The sequence below is a fragment of the Salmo salar genome, chromosome ssa15 (assembly GCF_905237065.1).
Source record: "Salmo salar chromosome ssa15, Ssal_v3.1, whole genome shotgun sequence".
Classification (NCBI taxonomy): domain Eukaryota; kingdom Metazoa; phylum Chordata; class Actinopteri; order Salmoniformes; family Salmonidae; genus Salmo; species Salmo salar.
In genome coordinates, this window is record NC_059456.1 from 32,575,154 (window position 1) to 32,600,456 (window position 25,303).

At 43.2% G+C, this 25,303-nt stretch overlaps 1 protein-coding gene across 5 annotated transcripts in view; it reads left to right on the forward strand.

Annotated features, from left to right (window-relative positions):
* The first annotated feature begins 405 nt into the window (after positions 1-405).
* LOC106571272 (sentrin-specific protease 6) overlaps positions 406-25,303 on the forward strand; it is a 32,898-nt gene continuing 8,000 nt past the window's right edge. The window contains exons 1-17 of one of the 5 annotated variants that reach the window (XM_014144119.2): positions 406-961; positions 10,537-10,630; positions 11,115-11,178; positions 11,708-11,817; positions 11,956-12,111; positions 16,423-16,502; positions 17,318-17,406; positions 18,110-18,578; positions 18,997-19,238; positions 21,411-21,548; positions 22,011-22,044; positions 22,236-22,427; positions 22,640-22,824; positions 23,108-23,250; positions 23,484-23,600; positions 23,797-23,919; positions 24,205-24,297. In XM_014144119.2, coding sequence (XP_013999594.1) covers positions 934-961; positions 10,537-10,630; positions 11,115-11,178; positions 11,708-11,817; positions 11,956-12,111; positions 16,423-16,502; positions 17,318-17,406; positions 18,110-18,578; positions 18,997-19,238; positions 21,411-21,548; positions 22,011-22,044; positions 22,236-22,427; positions 22,640-22,824; positions 23,108-23,250; positions 23,484-23,600; positions 23,797-23,919; positions 24,205-24,297 — 2,357 coding nt within the window. In that variant the 5' untranslated portion in view covers positions 406-933. Of the gene's footprint in view, positions 962-6,647; positions 6,803-6,928; positions 7,410-10,536; positions 10,631-11,114; positions 11,179-11,707; positions 11,818-11,955; positions 12,112-16,422; positions 16,503-17,317; positions 17,407-18,109; positions 18,579-18,996; positions 19,239-21,410; positions 21,549-22,010; positions 22,045-22,235; positions 22,428-22,639; positions 22,825-23,107; positions 23,251-23,483; positions 23,601-23,796; positions 23,920-24,204; positions 24,298-25,303 lie in introns of those variants that run through there. The other 4 variants (XM_014144120.2, XM_014144122.2, XM_014144121.2 and 1 more) reach the window with 4 other exon arrangements.

A 25,303-nucleotide genomic window follows, 5' to 3' on the forward strand; every position in this document is an offset into this window, starting at 1 on the left:
TTACTGAGATGGTTGTAAACGCTGCTACTGGAGAGTTGACTCCACCTAGCAGTTGTCTGTGGTTTGGGAAAGTGAATTGAGGGATGTGGTATTTCAGAGATCAGTGTTGCTGTGAACACTGCTGAACAGTAGGGATGGGACGATTTTTCTTGTTTGTCTAGAAGGGGTTCAGCTTTTGTCAAAATTGACTTTGCTATCATCAGTAGGCTTCATCCATGGCCGCAGGAATATGTTTTGGGTTGGGGATGCTGGTATTTTTTTCTCCATTCACACAGGAGTAATAAATGCCTAGTTCACAAAATGTGTGTGTGTGTGTGTGTGTGTGTGGGGGGGGGGGGTATAAAAAAGAAGCACCCCTACTTCACGTGGATATGGCTACACCAAATCTTTTGTCACTTTGTTGCACACAAGCCCAATGATTTCCAAGCAATAATTTGTCAGGCAGCTTATCATGGCAGATGACTGTAACCATGGGTGAATTTAGAGCCTACTTACAGTAGCTTTGCAAGCCCGTACCTTCACAGACAGAATAGGCTACGTGGAGGCAGCAGCAGCAGATGATGTGCCCATGTCGACGCACGTATTATTTTGATTTTTGTTGTTTTATCTAGCACCTGAATGAGTAATAATAACAATAATCGGCAAATCAATAGGGGCATTTCCAGTCAATTATTCTAGCTACCAAATAATGTTGGTCATGCAGTTTATAGCTAGCTAGCTACTTTGTAACAATCGAATGAACACAATGTGTGTCGCGCTAACAAAATAATTCTGAGACCAGTACGGTACATTTGGCAATTTGTTTTTCGGCTACAAAAAAGTAATCGACACATTGTGCACAGAACCACAAAGAGCCTAATCGCGAGCCCTTCGCGAGACTGGGTCGCTGATGAGAAGCAAACACCATCTGAGAGAGAGAACATGGAATAAACCATGGCCCACAATATACGCTTTTTTGAAGGTAAGGTGTTACTATATTCACCTAATAGCGAAGACAAGGCAATGTCGGTTAGCAATCGCATTCCTAGGTAAATTAGACGCCATCAGATACATTGCACGCGTGTAAATGTGGGTTCAATCATGTTCAGAGCGAGCTAGCTAGTTAACTAAAGTTCGTTATGCCTTGCAGACCTAACTACATGTATTCGCTTAACTTACAGCTGCTGTGACAGTGCATGGACAAAACGACTTAACTAATAGGCACGATTAAAATTGAATTATTATTAGTAAATCTACTAAACTAGCTAGTAGCTATTGTTGATGCTAGCTAACTTGCCCGTGTAACGTTGGCTATCAGACTAGCTGGTACTAGCTTGTTAGCTGGCCTCATATCGTAGGAAATTGGACACTAATTGACTGATACGTTTGCGCAGTATTTTTACAGGATTAACGTTAGTTTTATAACTTTCGACAGCTTGCTGTGCCATGGGGTGAAGTTGTAACGTTACTGTACTTGCGAACGGCCAGACAGCAAGGCCTAGCTAGCTAACGTTAGTTACCTAATTGTTGACGGGCCTTCCTGTCAACTAGTATATACTTTTACAATATTTTTTTTATTTCATATATAGCTACATAGTTTCAACAGTGGATCAACGTAACGTTATTTGTTGGTTGGTTAGCTAGCTACCTATAAACAATGTATTCTTTCGGCTTTTTAAGGTAAAGCACAGCCAGGGCTCTTCATTTCAGACAGCACATAACAAAGTTAGTAGCTAGCTAGTCTGACGGTGTTTATGTAAATAGCCAACAACCCAGGAAGGACAAAGCATATGCTTTATCTATATAACGTGCACGTTTCTGCATTGTACAGGTGCACACGTAACAGTAATGCAATGTCAAAGAAGCTAGTTAATTCACAAAAACAAGAAAGGGACTACTTCTGTAGCTAAGCACCACGCCAGTGTGGAATGTGGTGTCTCAGAATCAGTGTGTCCCACAGGGGTGGGGGAGTTGAGGCCTATTGCTCCACAGAACACAACTTCAAACAAGACTAACACATTTGAATATATTTTTTTTGTATTAAAGGTGCTGCAAGTCATCCAATTTCCCAAGTAAAAATATCCTGTGAATGACCGAAACATCACCCATATCATTTGTACGCTATTAAAATGCACATATTTGAAGAAATCAAACATGTTATCTCATCAGAACGTCTGAAAGGACAGCTTGGGTGGGTGGGGAGTTTATAATTCTGAGCTCACCTTGACTGACAGCTCTTTGAAACACCATTATGGTCGTTGCCAGGTAACAAACTAAACAATGGACCACATGTCATTGATGACCAGGTAAACAACATGTTATTCTGAGCCTAAATAGTATGCATCAACCCATTTTCTCTGTAAAATGCTCTCATGGTCAACAGAGCTGATCATGGACTGTTGGATATCAGACAAACAGCTGCAATACACAATTGCATTGCTATTGTTTTGTAGCTAATTACCGAATACACTTCTTTACAATAATTAGTAAAGCCTGAGCCACCTTGGAAACTTAGACATAAGAAAATGTACATGAAAACAGCTTACAATAGGTGTACTGGACAATTTATTTGTGCCTCTGCATTATAAGTGACAATATGTTCAGAATTGTACACTACGTGGCCAAAAGTATGTGGACACCTGCTCGTCAAACATCTGTCCAAAATCATGGGCATTAATATTGGGCATTAATATTGCTATAACAGCCTCCACTCTTCTGGGAAGGCTTTCCACTAGATGTTGCAACATTGCTGAATGGAACTTGCTTCCATTCAGCCATGAGCATTAGTGAGGTCGGGCACTGATGTTGGGCGATTAGGCCTGGCTCGCAGTTGATGTTCCAATTCATCCCAAAGGTATTGGATGGGGTTGAGGTCAGGGCTCTGTCCACGCCAGTCAAGTTCTTCCACACTGATCTCGAGAAACCATTTATGTATGGATCTTGCTTTGTGCACGGGGCATTGTCATGCTGAAACAGGAAAGGGCCTTCCCTGAACTGTTGCCACAAAGTTGTAAGCATAGAATTGTCTAGAATGTCATTGTATGCTGTAGCGTTAAGATTTCCCTTCACTGGCGCTGAGGGGCCTAACCTGAACCATGGAAAAACAGCCCCAGACCATTATTCCTCCTCCACCAAATTTTAAATTTGGCACTATGCATTGGGGCAGGTAGCGTTCTCCTGGCATCTGCCAAACCTAGATTTGTCCATCGGACTGCCAGATGGTGAAGCGTGATTCATCATGCCAGAGAACACATTTACACCACTCCAGCCGACACTTGGCATTGCGCATGGTGATCTTAGGCTTGTGTTCGGCCATGGAAACCCATTTTTTGAAGCTCCCGCAAGAACAGTTCTAGTGCTGACTTTGCCTTCAGAGGCAGTTTGGAACTCGGTAGTGAGGGTTGCAACCGAGGATAGACAATTTCTACTCACTTCAGCACTCGGCGGCCCCGTTCTGTGGCCTACCACTCAGCTGTTGTTTGTTGCTCCTAGACATTTCCACTTCACAATAACAGCACTTACAGTTGTCCTGGGCAGCACTAGCAGGGCAGACATTTTACAAACTGACTTGTTGGAAAGGTGGCATCCTATGACGGTGCCATGTTGAAGTCACAGCTCTTCAGTAAGTCCATTCTACTGCCAATGTTTGTCAATAGTGATTGCATGGCTGTGTGCTTGATTTTATACACCTGTCAGCAACGGGTGTGGCAGAAATAGCCAAATCCACTAATTTAAAGGGGTTTCCACATACTTTTGTTAATGTAGTGTATGTATTAGACATATATATTTGATATTTTGGCTATGCTGGCCTACTGTAAATTATTGATCAACATGAACTGAGAAATAATGGTGAGACATTTAACACCCTAAACATTTGAGCCAGAAGCCTAATACCCAACCGCAGGACCCCATTGCATCGTAGAATTTGTAACGCTCACCTTCCTGTCCAAATGCTTGATTAAAAAAAAAAAAAACATTTTAATAATGATACAAAGTAACAATGTTAAGTCATCATGTAAAAGTGAATTACTTAGACTTTAGGAAATACAACCAACTACAGAGATTGATGGAAGGGGAGTGGGAGTGGAGGGGGACCCATGTTCCCCGCTTCAATCAAGCAGGATTCAGTCACCCCCAAGATTGAAGCGGGAGACAAATCCAGCTATGGCCTCCTAGTCAGGCCTCTCACACTGGGCATACAGGGGTCCTGGGATGGACAGCTTGCACAGCTTCCCCACATACTGCACTGGATCAAGGGTGACCTCGTTGAAGAGGAGATCCAGGAGCCTGTCTACGTAGCCTGTAATGTTTTTGAAAAGGGAAATGTTTGTTAAATGGGTAGTGAATTTAATTTCCTCCATCAAATTTTATTTGTCACATACACAGGGTTAGCAGATGTTAATGCGAGTGTAGCGAAATGCTTGTGCTTCTAGTTCCGACCATGCAGTAATATCTAACAAGTAATCTAACCTAACAATTTCACAACAACTACCTTATATGTACATAAAAATATATGAATGAGTGATGGCCGAACGACATAGGCAAGATGCAGTAGATGGTATAGAGTACTGTATATACATATGAGATGAGTACTGTAGGGTATGTAAACATTATATAAAGTGGCATTGTTTAAAGTGGCTAGTGATCCATTTATTACATACATTTTTCCATTATTAAAGTGGCTAGAGTTGACTTTTGAGTTATGATGCTATCAATTCATTGATATAGTGATCTACTCATTCTACAATGTGTTTTTGAAGTACTCAATTGGAAATATGCAATATTTGGTCTTGCACTTTTTTGGGAAACTTTTCAATGTTTTGTATTTGTAATTTTTGTTTTCCTGAAATTAATAATGATGACATACAGTATGTTGGATCTGTCCTCACAGCATATTCCCCCCTTCTTTGCATCACAGCATTCCTGCTGCGGTGATTGCCTGGGAAGCTGAGCCGACAGAGTAGATTTAGAATTTAAAAAATTGTCTATCATTACAGTTTGATGATAGTGGAAAGACAAAAGGAGATGGACAGTGAAATAATAGTGTAATGTTAAATTAACACTATGGCATCTAGTCACAACAGTGTGCTTTTTCTGGTGTGCTGGTAGGTAGCCTGCTAGCTAAAGGTCACAACACAGATGAAAAGGGGTTGTTTACAAGTATCATTCTGACACATTCTGCTTGAGCTATCTTACAGAGCCGTATAACGTGCACGTGATTACGGTTTTAAGGCTTTGCATATTTAAATGAGTTAAGATTATAAAATGCTGCCATTGGTGTATAAAATGTCAGTCTTTAAGTGAAGTTGCATAAAACCGGAAGTAATGTGTGCCTCCTGAATCCAACTGGTTGACATGGGGGGGAAATCAACTTTGTCAATGTACCTGCTGCAGTCATTTTTCATACTTGGGTCAACCTACTATGAACTGGTTTCATCTCAAATATCATCCAGTTTGATGAAAAACCTGAACCTTTAACACTTGTAGTCATTACCAATTAGGCTAAGTAATAGTCCTAAGTTATTCACTGCCTGTGCAATGTGCAGCAAGGAAGTAGTTGATATGGGGACAGTTGATATGGGGACAGTTTATGCAACCCAAAGGCATGTTGATCAATGACATTTACTGGATTAGCTTGGTTTATTTTTTTTCTTGCTATACTACATTGCTAGCTTTATAGACCACATCCTGTGAGAGGAGTCAGCAGGGGCTCTAAAGTGTGACTAAATATTTTGCTGAGTTTTATTTCGGGACCGCTGTGTGACAAGGAAAAAAATCTCCCAAATAATAATTGTTGTAATGATAAGGCTTCACTGTGCAGATTCGATACAGCAAAAGATCTGTCTGACCCATATTAACGGAGCAACATTTTGTTTCTTGATATGAGTGGATTGCCCGGACCTTATTTTGCATTCATAAACCACGTCCTGGGCCATTCTAAAACTGCTTGTGCGTTGTTAATCATTTGTTTAGGCTTTGTTCAGTCATGGCTAGCTAGCTAACAACCTGGTAACTACCAGTGTATCCAAACATTTGGGGTCACAGAAAGGAAAAGGGACCGCTTCTTCAGGAGATCATTGAATTGCATATCTCTTGCATGTTATCATTCGTATCAACATTTTAGCTTCTCTAATAAACTCCTTACAGTGTTATTTGTTTCTAGCAGGGGTTGGAACCAAAATTATTCCGAGGGGCAGGTAGCCTAAACACGCACACGCACTGGAAAGGATTTTCAGCTTGCAGGCAGACACTGGAATACATTTGAGTGACCGAGTGAGGGCTTTTCATAGGCGCTTTATTGCGTTTTTATGTGGGACTAGAAAAAAAATGTGTGGAATGTAAAATAATGTTATTAACTGGTTCCCATGCTTTTAAAATAACGGTTCTGTTCTGGAACAGTATGGATCACTTTCGTTACAGGTTCCGCTTCTGTTCCTTGAAGAACTTTATTTTTCGGTTGTGTTCCCTCAACCGGTTCCAACCAGGGATGCAAACTAGTCACCTTTAGGCGAAATTCACCGTTTTGAATCCAAAATAGGTGACCTACGTGATTCGTGTAGATTCGATGAGAAACGTTTAGGAGGGGAGGGGAGGGGGGGTTTGGATCAGGACCACTACTGGCTATAAGCGAACGAGTGACGCGCGTTTGGAGCAATACTGGCTGTATCCAAGGCTCAGTCAATCGTTCACATAACAGAATGCAGCGCAGCACGCGACTGAAGAAGAAAGAATATAACCAATTTACCATTTACAGCATCAGCTCGCGCTCTGGAAAGGCAGCTTGTCAGTTACAGCAGCGGGTCCCCTGGACGATAACGAAGAGGTAACGTTAGATGAGAAGCCTGACCACGGACACGGGGGTGATGAAGCGTACTTCATGAGCTGTGACCGAAAAAACTACTGGCATTTGGGAAGTTTGACGTGAGGGATAAAGTGTGGTGGAACAAGTATTAGCATTGTTAAGTATCTTGCTAGCTGGATCAAATTGTCCGTTAGCTAGCCAGAGAAATGCTGAGCAACATTAGCCAATTTTAACGGATCAAATAATTGCGTTTATGGTGTGAAAATTAGCTTGCTATTGAAGTCAGACAGCTAACGTTAGCTCATCTGATGTTGTAACTTTAGTTAGCTAACATTAGTAACCTAACCAATTTGCTATAGTATTAACTGGTATACGACTCCTTGTCGTTCCTCAAGTTATAATGCGTTGGTTGCTTACTGGACCCTAGCAATCTGTGTGAAACAACTAGCTAACGAACTAACCACTATCTGTTAACTAATGATTTCCCGCTACAGTAACGTTATGAGGTTCATTTTCAGAATGAGAGAATTAGGTGAAAATGGGGTATTGCTTGTTAATTAAACAAGTGGATTCAAGGATCAAGTGCAGCTGGAGCTGGGCCTGGGTTAAGCTGGATGCCACTATAGAGGTGAAAGGACCACACACTCCCTCTTTCTCACTTTTTCAATACAGTGGATAGAAAGGGGTATGCCAGGTGTACTCTCAGCCTGAAAGAGATCAATTATGCCTACGAAGGGTATCATGCTCTGCTGCCACATTGAAGAACAGATGTCCACAGGCAGAAAATGTACAATGTAATAATGTGCAGTGTAGTCCAAAGATGTTGTGTTGAATATAGTGGCCACTATAGCAGAGCAAAAAATAGAATGCCTGTTTGTTTCGTTCTATTTCTACTTTAAGATGTTTTTTTCCCCCCCAAGTGCAATAGTTGTGTGTGGTCACAAGCGTTTTATTATAAAGGCTGTCATGGATAACTGCAATATTATTATTTTTTTCTTTTTCTTCTCAAGACTTGTCATTTGCAGTAAAGTCTAGGCAACAATTAACATTGGATTGCTCTCGCTCCATTTTTTAGCTGTGAGTTAGGTTCACATTAATCACTTTATTTTACACACAGACTGATCATGTAGATCATATTCTTTGTTTAGTTAGCATGTTTCAGTGCAAAAAGTGTCACCTTTTTTGGGACCTCACCGGTTTGCATCCCTGGTTCCAACCCCTGGTTTAAAAATCACAAAATGTGCTTCAAAAGAAGCTAGAATTCATATAGGCTGTATCTCAATAAATAAATAAAAAATCATGTTTTCTGGTGCTCCTAACATTAATTTTGAGCCCAGGAGGTCAGTATGTTGAGATTGATCTGACAGATTCTAAAGGTAGCCTGTCATTCTAGAATCCTCAATGCTCACCGTAACAATTTTCTTCAATTATGAATAACTGTAAGTGCCTATAGTGGGAAGTATCTAGCTGTACCTACCATAGACTGGTTTGAGCTGTCTTGCGGCAGGGGAAACAAAGCTGCAGTGACTGTCAGGTAGTTTGAACCACAAAGCCAGACTCAAAGCTCTCTTACAACTGCTCTACCTATGACTGAGCAGCCTAACTCATTTAGCCTGTTCATGGTGTTATGAAGAAGGTAGGCTTCTAGGGTGGAAGCTTCGATTTCATAACACTGTAAGGATAGCCTACGGCGTTATGAAGTCACAGCTAGTAGGGTGGAAATGGAAGGAGCTCAATGGACCAGCCATGACTTGGTTATCTAGGTTACAGTTGGTTATCTAGGGTACAGTTGTAGATATATTTTCTGAACTCGGCTAGATTTAGGCATGTCCTATATTGTAATGTTAGTTTATACACTTAGTGACACTGTTTTTGACTGTGAAATATAGGCCCTCTGGCAAACAGGCACATCCCCAGCTTCACTACTTATCCTGCTGCTGTGCCACATAGTGCTGATTTTAAATATTGGACATGTATTTTACTGCAGGCAGAATGATGAATTTAATAATAGCTCAGCTATGGAAAACATTTTAAGTGCCTCAATGGTTTCATACAGGATAAATCCATATGAATTCAATAACTTTTTTACAACATCCCTTTTGATTTAAACAAAACTTTCCATACATGTTTGCACATGGAAGACGTGGTCAGAAACATTCAGGAGATAGAGGTGCTCAAAGTTGACCCATTTTGCATACCAGACTGAGACTTCCATGTCTTCATCACTGGAAAAGATAAATGGTTGATTCAGATAATTCAAAAACTCAGATTTGTTTTGTAGCTTAGACCCTAGAAAGCTTAGAGGTTTTTGTGTTGTGCCCACCATCGGTTGAGACACATGCTCTTGAAAACAGGGTCGGTGTCAATTCAATCATATAAATATAATTCATAGAATGGACCACTGCAATTTAGCTGGTACACCACTGAAATTGAATTAAAATTGTAACTTATAATTACTACCACAAAGATAGCCGCCGGTCCACCCACCGTCGAATGTCAATTTAAATGTTCATGTCTATTCCAATATCTATATTTCAATAGGTTTCCAATGGAGGATTGACAGTATAATTTAAAACAACAGATATTCCCATTCAAGTCAACATTCTCTGTTGTGTGGAACTCCAACCATCTTTGTGGTACCATTTCAAAGTCTTACATTAAAATTGTATTCCCATTTTAGTACATTTATCAGCCAAAACAACATGACAACCACCCTGTATTCCAGAGTATGAGTCTCAACCAATGGCGGGTACAACACAAAAACCTCAAACGCTTATAAAATAGGGTCTAAGCTACAATGTATGCGAATATGAAAAATATATATTTTTTTAATTTAATTGACATTTAAGGTGAACTCCCCCCAAGAAATTATAAAGCAGATTGAGAAAATAGTTTAAGCTTTTTAAATGATATCATTCTCAACTGTCTTTCTTTTCCAGTGTTGAAGACATGGATGTCAGATGGTATGGTGGGGTATGCAAATAGGTCAACTTTGAGCAGTTTTAGCCCTTGAATGTTTTAGCATTAAGGTCCAAAAAGTAACTTAATGGGCAAATATGTATGGAAGGTTTCATTCAAATCAAAAGGGGTGGTATCAAAAAGGGATTGAATTGAAATGGGTTTACCCTACAGAGGTAAAATGTCTTTCCTTATCCCAGACATTGATACGGGGAGGCCTACAATTACGTGATTGCAATAACGACAGGGTGACAACACCGAAAACATATTGCTTTTCAAGAAAAAACATCATAAAAAATGTTTTTATCTAAATGAGCTATTGTGATTCTAGTGAGATATTACAACTCCACCATGTCTCATTTTCGGGGAGCAGCATATTGCTAAGCCTCTAAGGCTGTTGCAAATGTTTGAGAGTCACCAGGAAATGAGTCTTGTGGGTCAGAGAGAGGGGGAGTAGTTCCTTGGTACCACCTGCTTTGTTCTCAGCTGCCAATGTGTCTCTGCATACAGTTTTATTGCAGGCATGAGTTGAGTTTTATTCATCAAAGAACATAACAGGGATAGTCAGTGTTGACAACTTTACTTTAGACTGAGGCTTAACATCTGATTTATCTAATTAGATCTTAGGATCACACTTAAATCAGGTTGCTCTTTGATGGTTTGAATTATACATATGGTGCTAATACAAGCAATGTTGAAATTATTAGTGAACTCCTGGAAGTACACATGATCATTTCAACTGATGCATTCATTTGGCCTCGAATAACTGATGTGAGTTGTGGTTTATTATATTCAAGCTCTGGATAGGTCACAGGCCAGGCGAGATGGAGGGTACAAGCAGAACTGGAGCTTTTCTCTTTCTGAAGGCAGTGAAGAGGAGAGGAGACACGAGTAAGCACTTCTCTCCCGGACCTCATTTCAGCACTCAGCCCTTGGCATCGCTGCACTGCATCAATTTGACCCCACTGTATCCACCAGACTAAGATAGACCCCAAGTGTCTCTCTCTTCTGTGAATTACTATTCCCACCTGAGAGCCTGCCTGCCTGTCAGCGCAATACACAGACTGACACGCACGGCCACATGTAGACACACTTTGCATACAGAGCCATTGTGTTGAGATAGAAGTGTGTAGACTTTAGTTTTACACTAGAGCTACAACCTGACAGTGATGTTACTGTAAATATGCAGTACATATATCTCATAATCATGATGTTACATACAATGTATTTTTAATCCAATAATGTACTGTATGTAATCCATTAACTGCAATAAGTACCCAGTATGTTTATCCAATGGTTAGGCATAAGTGGACATAAAACCAAGGCATTATCTAAGCACTCTTCCACCCTTTTCTTGCTCTTCTTTTCTCCTAAGCAGCACATCGGTGGTGACCATGGAGATGGACAGACAGCAGCACTCCTCCCCAGAGGGACAGAAGGTATTGTAGGCTAACTCCTCATCTAGCCCCCCTCCACACAACTCACATTTAGGTCATTGTTACTCTGCCCATCTTGCTCTCCTCTCTCACTATCTCTGCCAAAGCGTGTCTGCCAAAACGTGTCTGGCTATGCCATCCAGAGGACTCTGTATTTTTACAAACAAAATGGGTCTGTTTTATGCTGCTGCTGGTGAAAAGTTCATGTTGTGACATTTGATGCTTACAGCACTCAGTTATTATACACAGAACATTTAATCTGATGAACTTTATTGTGAATGTGATCTTACTTTAGGCTGTTATAACAAAATCTTCAAAACATGTTTCTCTTGTTTCAACTGAACAGTGAACAAGGACATCAGATCAGTGCTGTTATTGTCATATTCTACAGGGGGTGTATCCGTTTTTCATGCAGCATCACTGACATACAGAATTATCTATGTACTCCGCAGAAATGCCCTGCAACCTGTCACCAGATCCTGTGTTAATTACCTTCTCTGTTCTCTACTCTCAATCTCTCTCCCCACACCAGTCCCCCGCTCTTAGGCATTTCTCGGATCCCCTAAAAACATATGAAAACAGGCCAAATACAAATAATCGCATACGGGCTCTAAACAAACCAGGAAGTGACAAGAGGCTAAGGTATGACATATCACTGTTGCAAGTATCTCTTCAGTTCAAGTTGGAATGTTTTGCTGACAACTGCAAATATCACAATGAACCATTACAACCTGTGTACAGCAAAACCCTAATGTCGTTCCTCTGCTTCCTCTACTACAGTGACCTCCCAAACATGGTAGCAATGACGTCACCGATGCCTAACAGAACTGACTATTTAATAGTCAGCCCAACACCGTCTCAAGGAGTTGTTCTACAGGGGAGGCCCTTTCAACACACCCACAATGTTCTTGCTGCAATGCGGAAACCTGTCCAAAGGTATGAGTCCTCACTGAAGTCACACTGTGGTCGTACTGCATAACATAGCATTGAGAGCTACCGAATGGTTTCATTTGACAAAATGCTTTCTTTCTCAAAGTAGTCGGTAGGGCTGGATCTCTAATCAGTCGAAGAGACATGTTACTCACTTTATTTAGGCGATCTGATCAATTCATTTTGGCGAATTGACATCAAGTCGAAAGTGCAACCCATTTAATAATTGTGATAGACTATTACTGCGTTGGACTTGATTGTATTGGTAAAGTTATGTAGTAGGTAGTTTAGTGTTAGCACACAGTTAAGCCGGGTGTGCACGAAATAATTTTGGCCCCGATTTACTTGTCTCAGACAAGTTTTCGAGATCCGAGACAAAATCCCCATATTTGTTGTACAATTGGGGCGCGGCCGTCAGCTATGCTCGTGTGAGCGGGTCAGAGACGCAGTTTGCGGACTACCGATCTCGTCTTTGAGCAGTCCCAGACGTCCCGATATTTTCAGACTTTTGATTTTATCGGCACAAAATCTGCAATGCTTTTGTAGTGTGAGATGTGCAACGATAAGTTTTGAGAACAGTGATCAATAGCCAATAAGAGCTCGCCAGAGAAGAACCCAGTGAAATGATGAAGTGGTTTTGCATCACCCAGAATGTGTGGACTTGAGCAGGAGGCATGACTACTACTAGTATGTGTTTGTACTTGCCTTTCAACCAAAGTGTCAAATCGTTACAGCTCTGAAGTTCACAAGCAATGTTACTCGATTCAAAATGTTGGCTGGAACATTTAAACTCTGTAGGGCAAGCGTGAATGTCTGACTGAAAATGTTTGAGGCCACAGCTCATTGTAGCTACGTTAAATCTAATCACATTGTTTTCGCGAGACAGCGTGGTATGGAGAATCCTCACGTCCGAGTGAAGAATCTTGTCAAGTCAAATGTTATTGGTTGCATACACATATATAGCAGATGTTTTTGCGGGTGTAGCGAAATGCTTGTGTTCCTAGCTCCAACAGTGCAGTAATATCTAACAATACCCCATAATAACAAAGTGAAAACAGGTTTTTAGAAAAACAGATACCTTATTTACATAAGTATTCAGACCCTTTGCTATGAGACTCAAAATTGAGCTCAGGTGCATCCTGTTTCCATTGATCATTCTAGAGATGTTTCTACAACTTGATTGGAGTCCACCTGTGGTAAATTCAATTGATTGGACATGATTTTGTAAAGGTATACACCTGTCTATATAAGGTCCCACAGTTGACAGTGCATGTCAGAGCAACAACAAAGCCATGAGGTTGAAGGATTGTGTCGAGGCACAGGTCTGGGGAAGGGTACTAAAACATTTCTGCAGCATTGAAGGTCCCCAAGAACACAGTGGCCTCCAAGTCCCCGATGGTCATTCAGACAGAGCACCAGAGTTTCTCTGTGGAGATAGGAGAATCCAGTGGCTTCCAGAAGGACAACATCTCTGCAGCACTCCACCAATCAGGCCTTTATGGTAGAGTGGCCAGACAGAAGCCACTCCTCAGAAGTCACTCTCAGACCATGAGAAACAAGAGTCTCTGATCTGATAAAACCAAGATTGAACTCTTTGGCCTGAATGCCAAGCGTCACACCTGGAGGAAACCTGGCACCATCCATACGGTGAAGCATGGTGGTGGCAGCATCATGATGTGGGGATGTTTTTCAGCAGCACGGACTGGGAGACTAGTCAGGATTGAGGGGATGAAACCCTTCTCCAGAGCGCTCAGGACCTCAGAATGGGATGACGGTTCAAATTCCAACAGGACAACAACCCTAAGCACATAGCCAGGAGAACGCAGGAGTGGCTTCGGGACAAGTCTCTGAATGTCCTTGAGTGGCCACCCAGAGCCCGGACTTGAACCCGATCAAACATCTCTGGAGAGACCTTTAAATAGCTGTGCAGCGACGCTCCCCATCCAACCTGACAGAGCTTGAGAGGATCTGCAGAGAAGAATGGGAGAAACTCCCCAAATACAGGTGTGCCAAGATTGTAGAATCATACCCAAGAAGACTCAAGGCTGTAGTCACTGACAAAGGTGCTTCAACAAAGTACTGAGTAAAGGGTGTGAATATTTATGTAAATGTTGTATTTTCATAAAAAAAAAATTGTAATACATTACTTAACCTGTTTTTGATTTGTCACTATACGGCATTGTGTGTAGATTGATGGAGGGGAAACTATTTAGTCAATTTCAGAATAAGGCTGTAACATAACAAAATGTGTAAAAGTCAAGGGGTTCTGAATACTTTCCGAATGCACTGTATTTATGTGTATGGGATGTATAGACATATAATATATATTTTATCCACAATCTGAAGAATACGTGGATAGAATATGTACCGCAATAGTTAAATAGGATGGGCCTTGACTAGAATACAGTATATACATATGAAGAGGGTAAAACAGTATGTAAACATTGTTAAAGTGACCAGTGTTCCATGACTGTGTATGTAGGGAATTGGGGGATACCTAGTCAGTTGTGCAGGGTAGATTAACTGGGTGGTGGCTGGCTAATGACAGTGACTAAAGTTCAGGGCAGGGTACCGGCTAGTGTTGACTATTTAACAGTCTGATGGCCTTGGGATAGAAGCTGTTTTTCAGTCTCCGGGTCCCAGCTTTGATTCACCTGTACTGACCTCGCCATCTGGAAGGTAGCATGGTGAACAGGCCACGGCCCGGGTGGCTGAGGTCCTTGTTGATTTTCTTGGCTTTCCTGTTACACTGGGTGCTGTAGATGTTCTGGAGGGCAGGCAGTGTGGCCCTGGTGATGTTGGGCAGACCGCACCACCCTCTGGAGAGCCCTGCGGTTGCATTCGGTGCAGTTGGTGAAACAGCCCGACCGGATGCTCTCAATGGTGCATCTTTAGAAGTTAGTGAGGGTTTTAGGTGCCAAGCCAAATGTCTTCAACCAACCTCTGCTGTCTCCTGAAGTCCACGATCAGCCCCTTGGCTTTGTTTAAATTGAGGGAGAGGTTATCACTCCGCCAGGGCCCTTAGCCTACAGGGAGGAGGTGTCTTGTCGTGGTTGATTATCAGGCCTACCACTGTTGTCTGCAATCTTGATGATTGAGTTGGAGACGTGCATGGCCACGCAGTCATGGGTGTACAGGAGGGGACTGAGCACACACCCTTCTGGGACCCCTGTGTTGAGGATCAGCGTAGTGGAGGTGTTGTTGCCTACATTCACCGCGTGGGGTCGTCCGGTCAGGAAGTCCAGGACCCAGTTGCACAGGGCGGAGGTCAGATCCAGGGCCCCAAGCTTAATGATGAGCTTGGAGGGTACTATGTATTGTGTGACCCACGTTTGTGCCACATTGTTCAGTTTGAGCACCACTACGTTGGCAAGACCAAAAAAACGACAGGAAATATGTTGTTTAATGTGAGAGGTCAGGATTTTGAAAGTTGTGTAGTGTACACCTGGCTTTTGGCAATACTCTACCAGGATACACTTCAACATACCCTCCCCCAGGTGGCAGCACCAACCAGGTTACAGACCAGGTAGCTAGGCCTAAGACCCCTAGACATAACACGTCAGGTTACAGACCAGGTAGCTAGGCCTAAGAGCCCTAGACATAACAAGTCAGGTTACAGACCAGGTAGCTAGGCCTAAGAGCCCTAGACATAACAAGTCAGGTTACAGACCAGGTAGCTAGGCCTAAGACCCCTAGACATAACAAGTCAGGTTACAGACCAGGTAGCTAGGCCTAAGACCCCTAGACATAACAAGTCAGGTTACAGACCAGGTAGCTAGGCCTAAGACCCCTAGACATAACGAGTGCTGCAAAATCAGTCGGTTTGTTATTGGTTTCTTAACAGCAAGACTAGACTAGCTCTCTTCATTTTCCTTTCTAAAGCAACCTTGACCTAAAAGAAAGGGAAGACATTGCACCCTGTATGCAGTATATGCTTAGCCATGCTTTGTGCTGTCATACTTTGTAGTGATCCTAACTTTGTCCTGTTCCAATATTGTATTTTGTTCCATCTCATGCTGTAGTCAAAGCAGTGGTGCCTGTGGCCATGTGCGTTTATACTAACTAGCTACCTTAATAACCTGCATCCATCCACCTTTGCTCTGGTTCTGTAGGGCAACACTGTTAGCATGGATACCCCACGTGTTGTTTCATCATATTAGATCATTTCCCCCTCCAACCTCTCCAATTGCTTAACTTGTTTATCTCCAAAGTTGAGTTATTGATTTGATTTGTTTACCTCGTTATGGTTGTTGACAAGAAAACAAAAAGGCTTTGTTTTGAATGACTTGTGACCAGACTGTGCCATTGTTCCCTCAGGAGAGACATCAGCACCACTCAACAGCAGATCCAAGCAGCAGAAGTAGAGAGTATCATTCTCACCTGTCCAGAGAGCCCAGGTAAAATGAGAGACACATTGCCATTACATTCACTGTGCTGTACTGATATAATAACAGCAGCAGCATGTTATATGTGGAGGCAGTGTACTGCTAAGACAGTGTGGGTAAATGCTGCTTTCAGGATGCGATGTGGGACGGTAAGTGGTGGTGGGGGATGCAGGACCGTGTGTGCAGTCTCAATCTGAGGCAGCCTCAAACCATGGTTTCCTATGTGGACACAGTGTGCTGTACTAAGATGATGTGGTTAAATGCTAGTATCAGGATGTAATGTGGGACCTGGTACTAGGTGGTAGAGGGAATAGTGGACGGTGTCTTGCTGGGCAGTCTGTCTCTAGCAGTGAAATCCTTGGCGGAGTGGTGCCTGGAGGGTAGTAGATCTGGGCTGAGCCTCATTGTCTGCCTAAGGGGGATTGCATCAGGCCTCGCAGATTAATCTGCCTGCAAAGCTCCTCTGAGAGGAAGGAGTGAGAGCGAGTGAGTCTGGCTGCCACAGATGAGCATGGAGAGGACCGTAGCACACACAGGCAGTCAGGCTAGTAAAGCACACTGTGGCCCAGCCAGCTGACTCCGGCACAGACAAATATGACAGTATACAGTAATGATGATGATGATGATCACCTGGTGCAGCAAGGTGACCTTGAAACACATGAAAACTGCACCTGTGTGAAACTTCCCCAAGGCCAACTTTCTCCACTATGATATTTTTTGGTTTGTGTTGAAGATGAGGCTGGTTCTCAACACGATCAGTCGTTACTGCATACTGTACATGACAGATGAATGTTTCCTTTCCATGTTGTCTTTTATTCCCTTTTAAGCCAACGACAACTTGAGCATCAAAGAGCACAGTCGGAGACCCTCGCTGGAGGGCTGTTGTAGCTTTCCCTCGCAGGTTCAGACAGTGGAGGTAAGAGCAGTATGCACTCACGTCGTCATCTGGGTCCGTATTCATAAAACATCTTGTATGAGTGCTGATCTAGGATCAGTTTAGTCTTTTACACCATAATGGATATGTTTATATGGACATGGGGGACCTGATCCTAGGTCAGCACTCCTACTCTGAGACTCTTTATGGATATGCCAGGTCCTGAAGTTAAAAAGGACCTGTGCTGGCTGGGCGAGTTTAGGATCATCTACTGGTTAGTATTTACCATTATGGTGCCTTTTCTATGAGAGGACTGTGACCGTGCTGGTCTGTAGTTACTGCTACTCCCCTCTGGACCTCTCTCGCTCTCTGATCTCCCCTCTGAGCCTCTCTCTCTCGCTCTCTGATCTCCTCTCTGGGCCTCTCTCTCTCTCGGCCTCGCATCTCTCTCGGCCTCTCTCTCTGATCTTGCTAGTCCACTATCAAACCATCCAGCCTGTTCCTTCCTGTCCGAGTCATACCTAATAATGTTGTGGCTAGAGATCCTATGAATAACTGAATAAGAAGAAGCATCTTGTTTATAATTTCTACCTTCGCTGTCCGTTTCAACCAAAAAGAGCTGAGCGGTTTTAAGACGATACCCCTGACCGATTTAGCAATGATGTTGACTGATGTCAGAAGATACAAGTAATGGAAGTGTAGCCAACCTGCTACTGAAATGTAATTGTCTTTGCCTTGTCTGCAGCCCCTAAATCCAGAAAGGGACCACACAGTGTGTGGGAAGTGTAGCAAGTCCAGTGAAAACCACAGCACGTGTGAACACTGTGGGAACTCCTTGGTGCCGGAGGTTCCCCACCTCTACCACCCCCCAGCAGCCCAGCCTACGTCCCCCACGCCCAGACCCCCCATTCGACCTCACCCTCAGCACACCCACCCCCATCAACACCCCTCCCCAGGACCAAACAGTCTACAGCTGACCAAGAACAGCTTCTACGGTTCGTCCTCGACAATGAGGGTGCTGCCGCTGCGTGTGGACACAGTGATGAACCCGCCCATTCCGGTACGCATCACCACCCGGGCCGGCCTGCCACTGCCACACAACGGGAGACCCACGGGGGTGGGGCTGGTGGGGAGCTGCTGCGCCGGGAAAGTCGCCGGCAACAAAGGCAGGAGGACGGCGGCCGCCAAGCAGCATGAGCTGCTCAACGACCCCAGTAAGTCCACTGTCCAGGTATGCATCCCAAATTGCACCATATTCCATTTAGTGCTCTGGTCAAAAGTAGTGCACTATGTAGGGAATAGGGTGTCATTTGGAGGACACACCTGGCCTGCTCAGTACTCACTCTTCACCGTCCTCTATGCTGGTTAATCTCAGGGTTTACTGCAGGCAGGCGATTGTCCCTGTGAGAGGTAGTACACTACAGAAATGGTTCATTTCAACCAACTGTACAGGACGTTCTCTGTAACCAACCACACAGCTCAAAACCACTAGCACCTGTCTGTACATCTTACCTCTCTCTGTCAGAACTGTTAGGAAACGAAGGTCACATTTCAGGATGTAAATCCCATCTTGTTGAAAAAATGTATTCAGCTGTGTTACGTCTGGAAATGACGACTCTGTTTGTGTTCCAGTCGTGCTGTCCAGTGATGAGGATGAGGCGGACAACGCCAGCATGGGCAGCGTAAACAGGCTGGACAGCATTTCCCCTCGGCCCGCTGACTCTGCCCACTCCTCACCGGCGCCCTCCGGAGGCAGAGTGGAGGCGGCAGTGAAGAGTAGCACAGGAGGGGAGCAGGAGGAGATCACTTCTGACTTCTTCTCCGACGTCGACAGCAGAATTTCACTACCCAGAAGGAACCGCATGAAAGATCAGGTATGTCGTCTTTTCAACATAAACTCAGCAAAAAAAGAAAATGTCCCTTTTTTAGGACACTGTCTTTCAAAGATAATTCGTAAAAATCCAAATAACTTCACAGATCTTCATTGTAAAGGGTTTAAACACTGTTTCCCATGCTTGTTCAACGAACCATAAACAATTAATCAACATGCACCTGTGGAACGGTTGTTAAGACACTAACAGCTTACAGACGGAAGGCAATTAAGGTCACAGTAATGAAATTCTTAGGACACTAAAGAGGCCTTTCTACTGACTCTGGAAAAACACCAAAAGAAAGATGCCCAGGGTCCCTGCTTGTCTGCGTGAACGTGCCTTAGGCATGCTGCAAAGAGGCATGAGGACTGCAGATGTGGCCAGGGCAATTGCAATGTCCGTACTGTGAGACTCCTAAGACAGCGCTACAGGGAGACAGGACGGACAGCTGATTGTCCTCACAGTGGCAGACCACGTGTAACAACACGTGCACGGGATCAGTACATTTGAATATCACACCTGCGGGACAGGTACAGGATGGCAACAACAACTGCCCGAGTTAAACCAGGAACGCACAATCCCTCCATCAGTGCTCAGACTGTCCGCAATAGGCTGAGAGAGGCTGGACTGAGGGCTTGTAGGCCTGTTGTAGTGCAGGTCCTCACCAGACATCACCGGCAACAACGTCGCCTATGGGCACAAACCCACCGTCGCTGGACCAGACAGGACTGGCAAAAAGTGCTCTTCACTGACGAGTCGCGGTTTTGTCTCACCAGGAGTGATGGTCGGATTCGTGTTTATCGTTGAAGGAATGAGTGTTACACCAAGTCCTGTACTCTGGAGCGGGATCGAGGTGGAGGGTCCGTCATGATCTGGGGAGGTGTGTTACAGCATCATCAGACTGAGCTTGTTGTCATTGCAGGCGATCTCAATGCTGTGCGTTACAGGGAAGACATCCTCCCTCATGTGGTACCCTTCCTGCAGGCTCATCCTGACATGACCCTCCAGCATGACAATGCCACCAGCCATACTGCTCGTTCTGTGCATGATTTCCTGCAAGACAGGAATATCAGTGTTCTGCCATGGCCAGCGAAGAGCCCGGATCTTAATCTCATTGAGCACATCTGGGACCTGTTGGATCGGAGGGTGAGGGCTAGGGCCATTTCCCCCCCCCAGAAATGTCCGGGAACTTGCAGGTGGAAGAGCGGTGTAACATCTCACAGCAAGAACTGACAAATCTGGTGCAGTCCATGTGGAGGAGATGCACTGCAGTACTTAATGCAGCTGGTGGCCACACCAGATACTGACAGTTACTTTTGATTTTGACCCCCCCTCCTTTGTTCAGGGACACATTATTCAGTTTCTGTTAGTCACATGTCTGTGGAACTTGTTTAGTTTGTCTCAGTTGTTGAATCTTATGTTCATACAAATATTTACACATGTTAAGTTTTGCTGAAAATAAACGCAGTTGACAGTGAGAGGACGTTTCTTTTTTTGCTGAGTTTATATTTGTAAGTATTTTTTCATTTAATTTAGTCCGGGATAGCATGATGTGTATAGGGTCGGCCGGGAGTCCTACCCATGCTGGGGTGGTGTATAGGTGCTGCAGGCGACCCGCTTTATCCTCTACAACAGCCTCTGTATATCGGGTGGTACTTGTGCTGATACGTAATTAAGTTTTCCTCAATTCTAGGCTATATTATGTAAACGCACCGGTCTTGTAGTGAGCCAGTCTTGTAGTGAGCCAGTCTTGTAGTGAGCCAGTCTTGTAGTGAGCCAGTCTTGTAGTGAGCCGTTTTAGCACGTTTCAGTCTGACTTTGTCTGTCAAAATGTCCTTGAGACCATAATGTTCCTGATCTGCTCTCTCAAGGTAACCTCGGGTTGTTTTGCTTGGCAGAAAATGACATCACTGGGTGTTTTTGTATTCACCGAGATGGGCTCCTTAAGTTGTTTTTGGCAGCAGTTGGGACTAAGGATTTAAGTCTACCTTTGAGAAAACATAGTGCTCCTGATATATTTAGCTTGCAAACAAATTGGGCAGTTGAATCTAAATGGCCAGTTGATGAATCACCTTGTGGTGTTGGCCAGACATCTACTGTACATGATTTGTCCCTCAGAGAAATTAGTGATATGAAGCAGCAGGTTTCAAGGCTGACCATGCATGTTATTTTCAGTTTGGAAACCAAATGCCGGACGACTCTACACCCAGGAAAAAACAGAGGATCTCTCCCGACAAGTTGGACAGCATCATCCTGGACTGTCGGAGTGTGAGAGTAGGGACTCTTCGCAGGATGGTGTCCAAACCTGTCAATGTAAGTACTCTGCTCCTGTACTCTCTCTGTACAGACACTTATACTTACCTAAAATCTGGCCAAAAACAATAGCTTATCAGGTTTTTTCCTGGATCAAAAAGGGGCTTAGGTGGTGGGCTTGGTAGGAGGCGTGGAATGAGCGCCGTCAGTGTGGCTACATTTTAGAGAACATTTTAAGAGGCCCCCATCCTGCAATTCTACACATTTCTCCATGGAGCTGAGAGAAAATGGTGCAGTTTTAAAGCTTATTTCCTGTGATTCTACATATTCTGCCATCGAGCTGAGAGAGAATTTTACCGTTTTTAAAGCTAGTTTTCCTGCAATTCTATACATTTTCCATGAATAATGTTATTTTTCAACATAACAAAATGAATACTGCTAAATTAATAGTTTTTTTGAATTTTCACTATTCCCTGACTGTCTAGCATACTGGCATCATTCAACCATCTCTTTGTCTTTCAGTTTACGGTCGATCACATTCATCTTGAAACTGAAGGTAGGAGACAACAAGGATGTCAGATGTCCTATAAATGTTTTCCACTGCTCTCAAAGGACAACCTATTGTAGATGGACTAGACAGTGTTGTACAGTGTGTAGGGTTGCAAAATTACAATACAGTTCCTAAAATAAGTTGCTGGAATTTATCAAACTTAACAGTATGTGACATAATAGTGCTTTGTGTCCCAGGTCCTGAGGCGGATGCTCTGGAGAAGGTGTGTCTGCGTGCGTCGGAGCTCATAAGCTGTGAGTGGTGCAGCGTGAGGAAGCTGCCCGTCCTCTTCTTCCAGACCAGCCCCGAGGAATGTGTGCGGCTCCGCACCCAGCTCAAGATGACCCGAGACAAGGGAGGCCTGTGCTGGTACGACTGCGCTGGCAACGGTAAGGACTGCAGACGCTACATAGTGATGTCAATTGAACTGTGGAGATCCCATGCCAGTTGCAACAGCAGTAGTCTGTACATAGATGGATGAACAGAAACCTGTGTTTGGAGAAGCCTTTCTGTGACGTGTCATTTTGTGCTAAATAAAGCAAGTCTGTTACCTCACCTTCAACAAAATGTCAAGTCTTGTTGCTTTCCGTTCTGTCCTCAGACTCCGATGAGAAGTACATCGTGTTGATCTTTGAGAACGGGCTGTCGATGCACCAGCAGATGGTTCTAGAGGAGATTCTACAAGAGATCGGCCGAGCCAACAGCCTAAATGAGTTCCCCACCAAATTGTCGTTTGATGAAGCTAACATCAGATTGGTCAACTACAACAAAGCAACTAAAGAAAAGGTGGGCCTGCTTATTCCCTGTTTCTGTGAATCTTCCAACTGGGATTTCTGGAGAATTTGGGAATTTTGGAAAAGTTGTTGGAATTTATCAAACCTAACAGTATGTGACGTAATAGGGCTGTGTGTCCCAGGTCCTGAAGATTAGCATCTTAGAGCCTTTTGAGACTAGCTACCAAAATATATGTTGCTGGTTTTGCTTTTCTTAGACATCAGATTTTCAATAAATAGTTTATTTTGAACAATCCCTTGACAAATTATATTTTGGTTACATCCCTTTCTTGTAGGTAAACAACAGCACTAAAACCAACACACCGGCTCCAATGGTGCGAACGCGCATGGCTACGCGACAGCAGAACAGCGCGTTCTTTGATGATGAAGACGATGACATGGCTGAGCTCCAACCCACCTTCACTGGACCAATCATAAAGTACAAGAGTTATCTATCTCCTAGTCCTGGGTCATGTTCATTAGGCACCAAACAGAAGAAAATTGACTGAAACAGGGAGGGACTATCTGAAACTTGTCCAATAAGAAACACTTGTTTTCTGTTGCAAACGATTTTGCGTCGTTGTACCCTAATGAATACAACCCTGTCATCTTAAGAACAATTCTGTGTTTGTTTGTTCCTAATGGTTTAATCATTGGATGGTTGTGTTGTAGGTTGATGGTGTACCCACCTCCTCCAGCCAAGGGGGGCATATCGGTGACTAACGAAGACCTTCACTGCCTTAATGATGGAGAATTCCTAAACGACGTCATCATAGACTTTTATTTAAAGTTGGTGTAATTTGCTTTCCATGATCTTACTTTCCTTTGTAAATTTTACGTTGTCTATTTTCCATTGTCTTTAAAGTCACATTCTCTGTTGGATATTCTATAGAAACAGTGATTGCTTTTGTTGCATATAAGGGACATTGACCAACCTCACAGGGACTGTGGATGACTGTTTTCTGTGCATCTTCCCTTTACTTAGATATTTAGTTTTGGAGAAGTTGAAAAAAGAAGACTCACAAAGGAGTCACGTGTTTAGCTCTTTCTTTTACAAGAGACTCAACCAGAAAGAGAGAAGAAACCTCCCAGACACCACCAACCTACCGTGAGTCTCCTCTTCTCTGCCCAGTGATACGAGGGGCGACACATTTCACACAGAATTTAGTTATGACAGGACAGAAGCTGAAGTGCCGGAGTCTGGTTTACTGATTGCTCTGCCGACTCCGGACCACACAAATCCGCTGGCTACTGCGTTTCGATGCCTGCCTCGGCCCTTCCTCTCGGTCTCACTCAGTCTTCCTCTCTACATTTCGACAATGACTATTATTGTCCATAAAACAAAATACCAACGACTTAACCAGCAAAGAAACATGTTATTTTTATTTATCAGGATGCAGAAGAGGAAGCACAACAGGGTGAAGACATGGACCAGACATGTAGACCTGTTCCAAAAGGACTTCATCTTTGTTCCCATCAATGAGTCGTAAGTTACTGTCTCTCTAAATATCACTGTCTGCTTCCCAAATGGCACCCCACTCCCTACATAGTGCACACATTTTATATAGTGCACCACTTCACAAAAGTAGTGCGCTTTATAGGGTTCTGGTTAAAATAAGTGTGCATCCTAAATAGTAAAATCTATCCACATGGAATTTCATTCAAGTCTCAAAGGGATACTTTGGGATTTTGGCAATGAAGTCATGGATACCATTTTTATGTCTCTGCATCCAGTATGGAGGAAGTTGGAGGTAGTTTCACAAGCCAACGCTAGCTACATTGCATTCGGAAAGTATTCAGACCCCTTGACTTTCCACATTTTGTTATGTTACAGCCTTATTCTAAAATTGATTTAAAAAATGTATCTACACACAATACCGCATAATGACGAAGCGAAAATAGGTTTTTAGAAATGTTTGCAAATGTATAAAAAAACAACAGATTGGGATAAACGGATATCAAGGTTTATCTGGAACAGTAAGAGACCAAGAATTAGATATACAACATTACAATTACCAAACAACTGTGGGGGTGTGGCCTTACCAAACCTAAAATATTATTATGTGTCAGCCCAATTGAGACCTCTGTGTTGGTGCAATTCAGAATACGAATTCAAATGGAAAGACATCGAGACTACTTTGACAGAGATGCCCATACAGTCAGTTTTGGGAAATGAAGACATGGTAATAGAAATATACTATAGACAAAATCAGTGGATTGACATTGTAAAAGAAATACACCACATAGAACATATGACCTTTGCTTTTTGAACTCAAGAGGAGAGAGGTCTGGAATACTGGGAAAAATGGGTTTCGTACTTGAAAATGGTCTAATTCAAAGATGTCAATGTAACTAATGTGATGTTCACTGTAACTGCCAGATCTTTTTTGTTGTTCTTTTACTTTACTTTATTTGTACTTTCTTTGTGCTCCTCAATAAAAACACAGTATATAAAAAAAACAACAAAAAAAAAACATATGTAAATAAGGTAA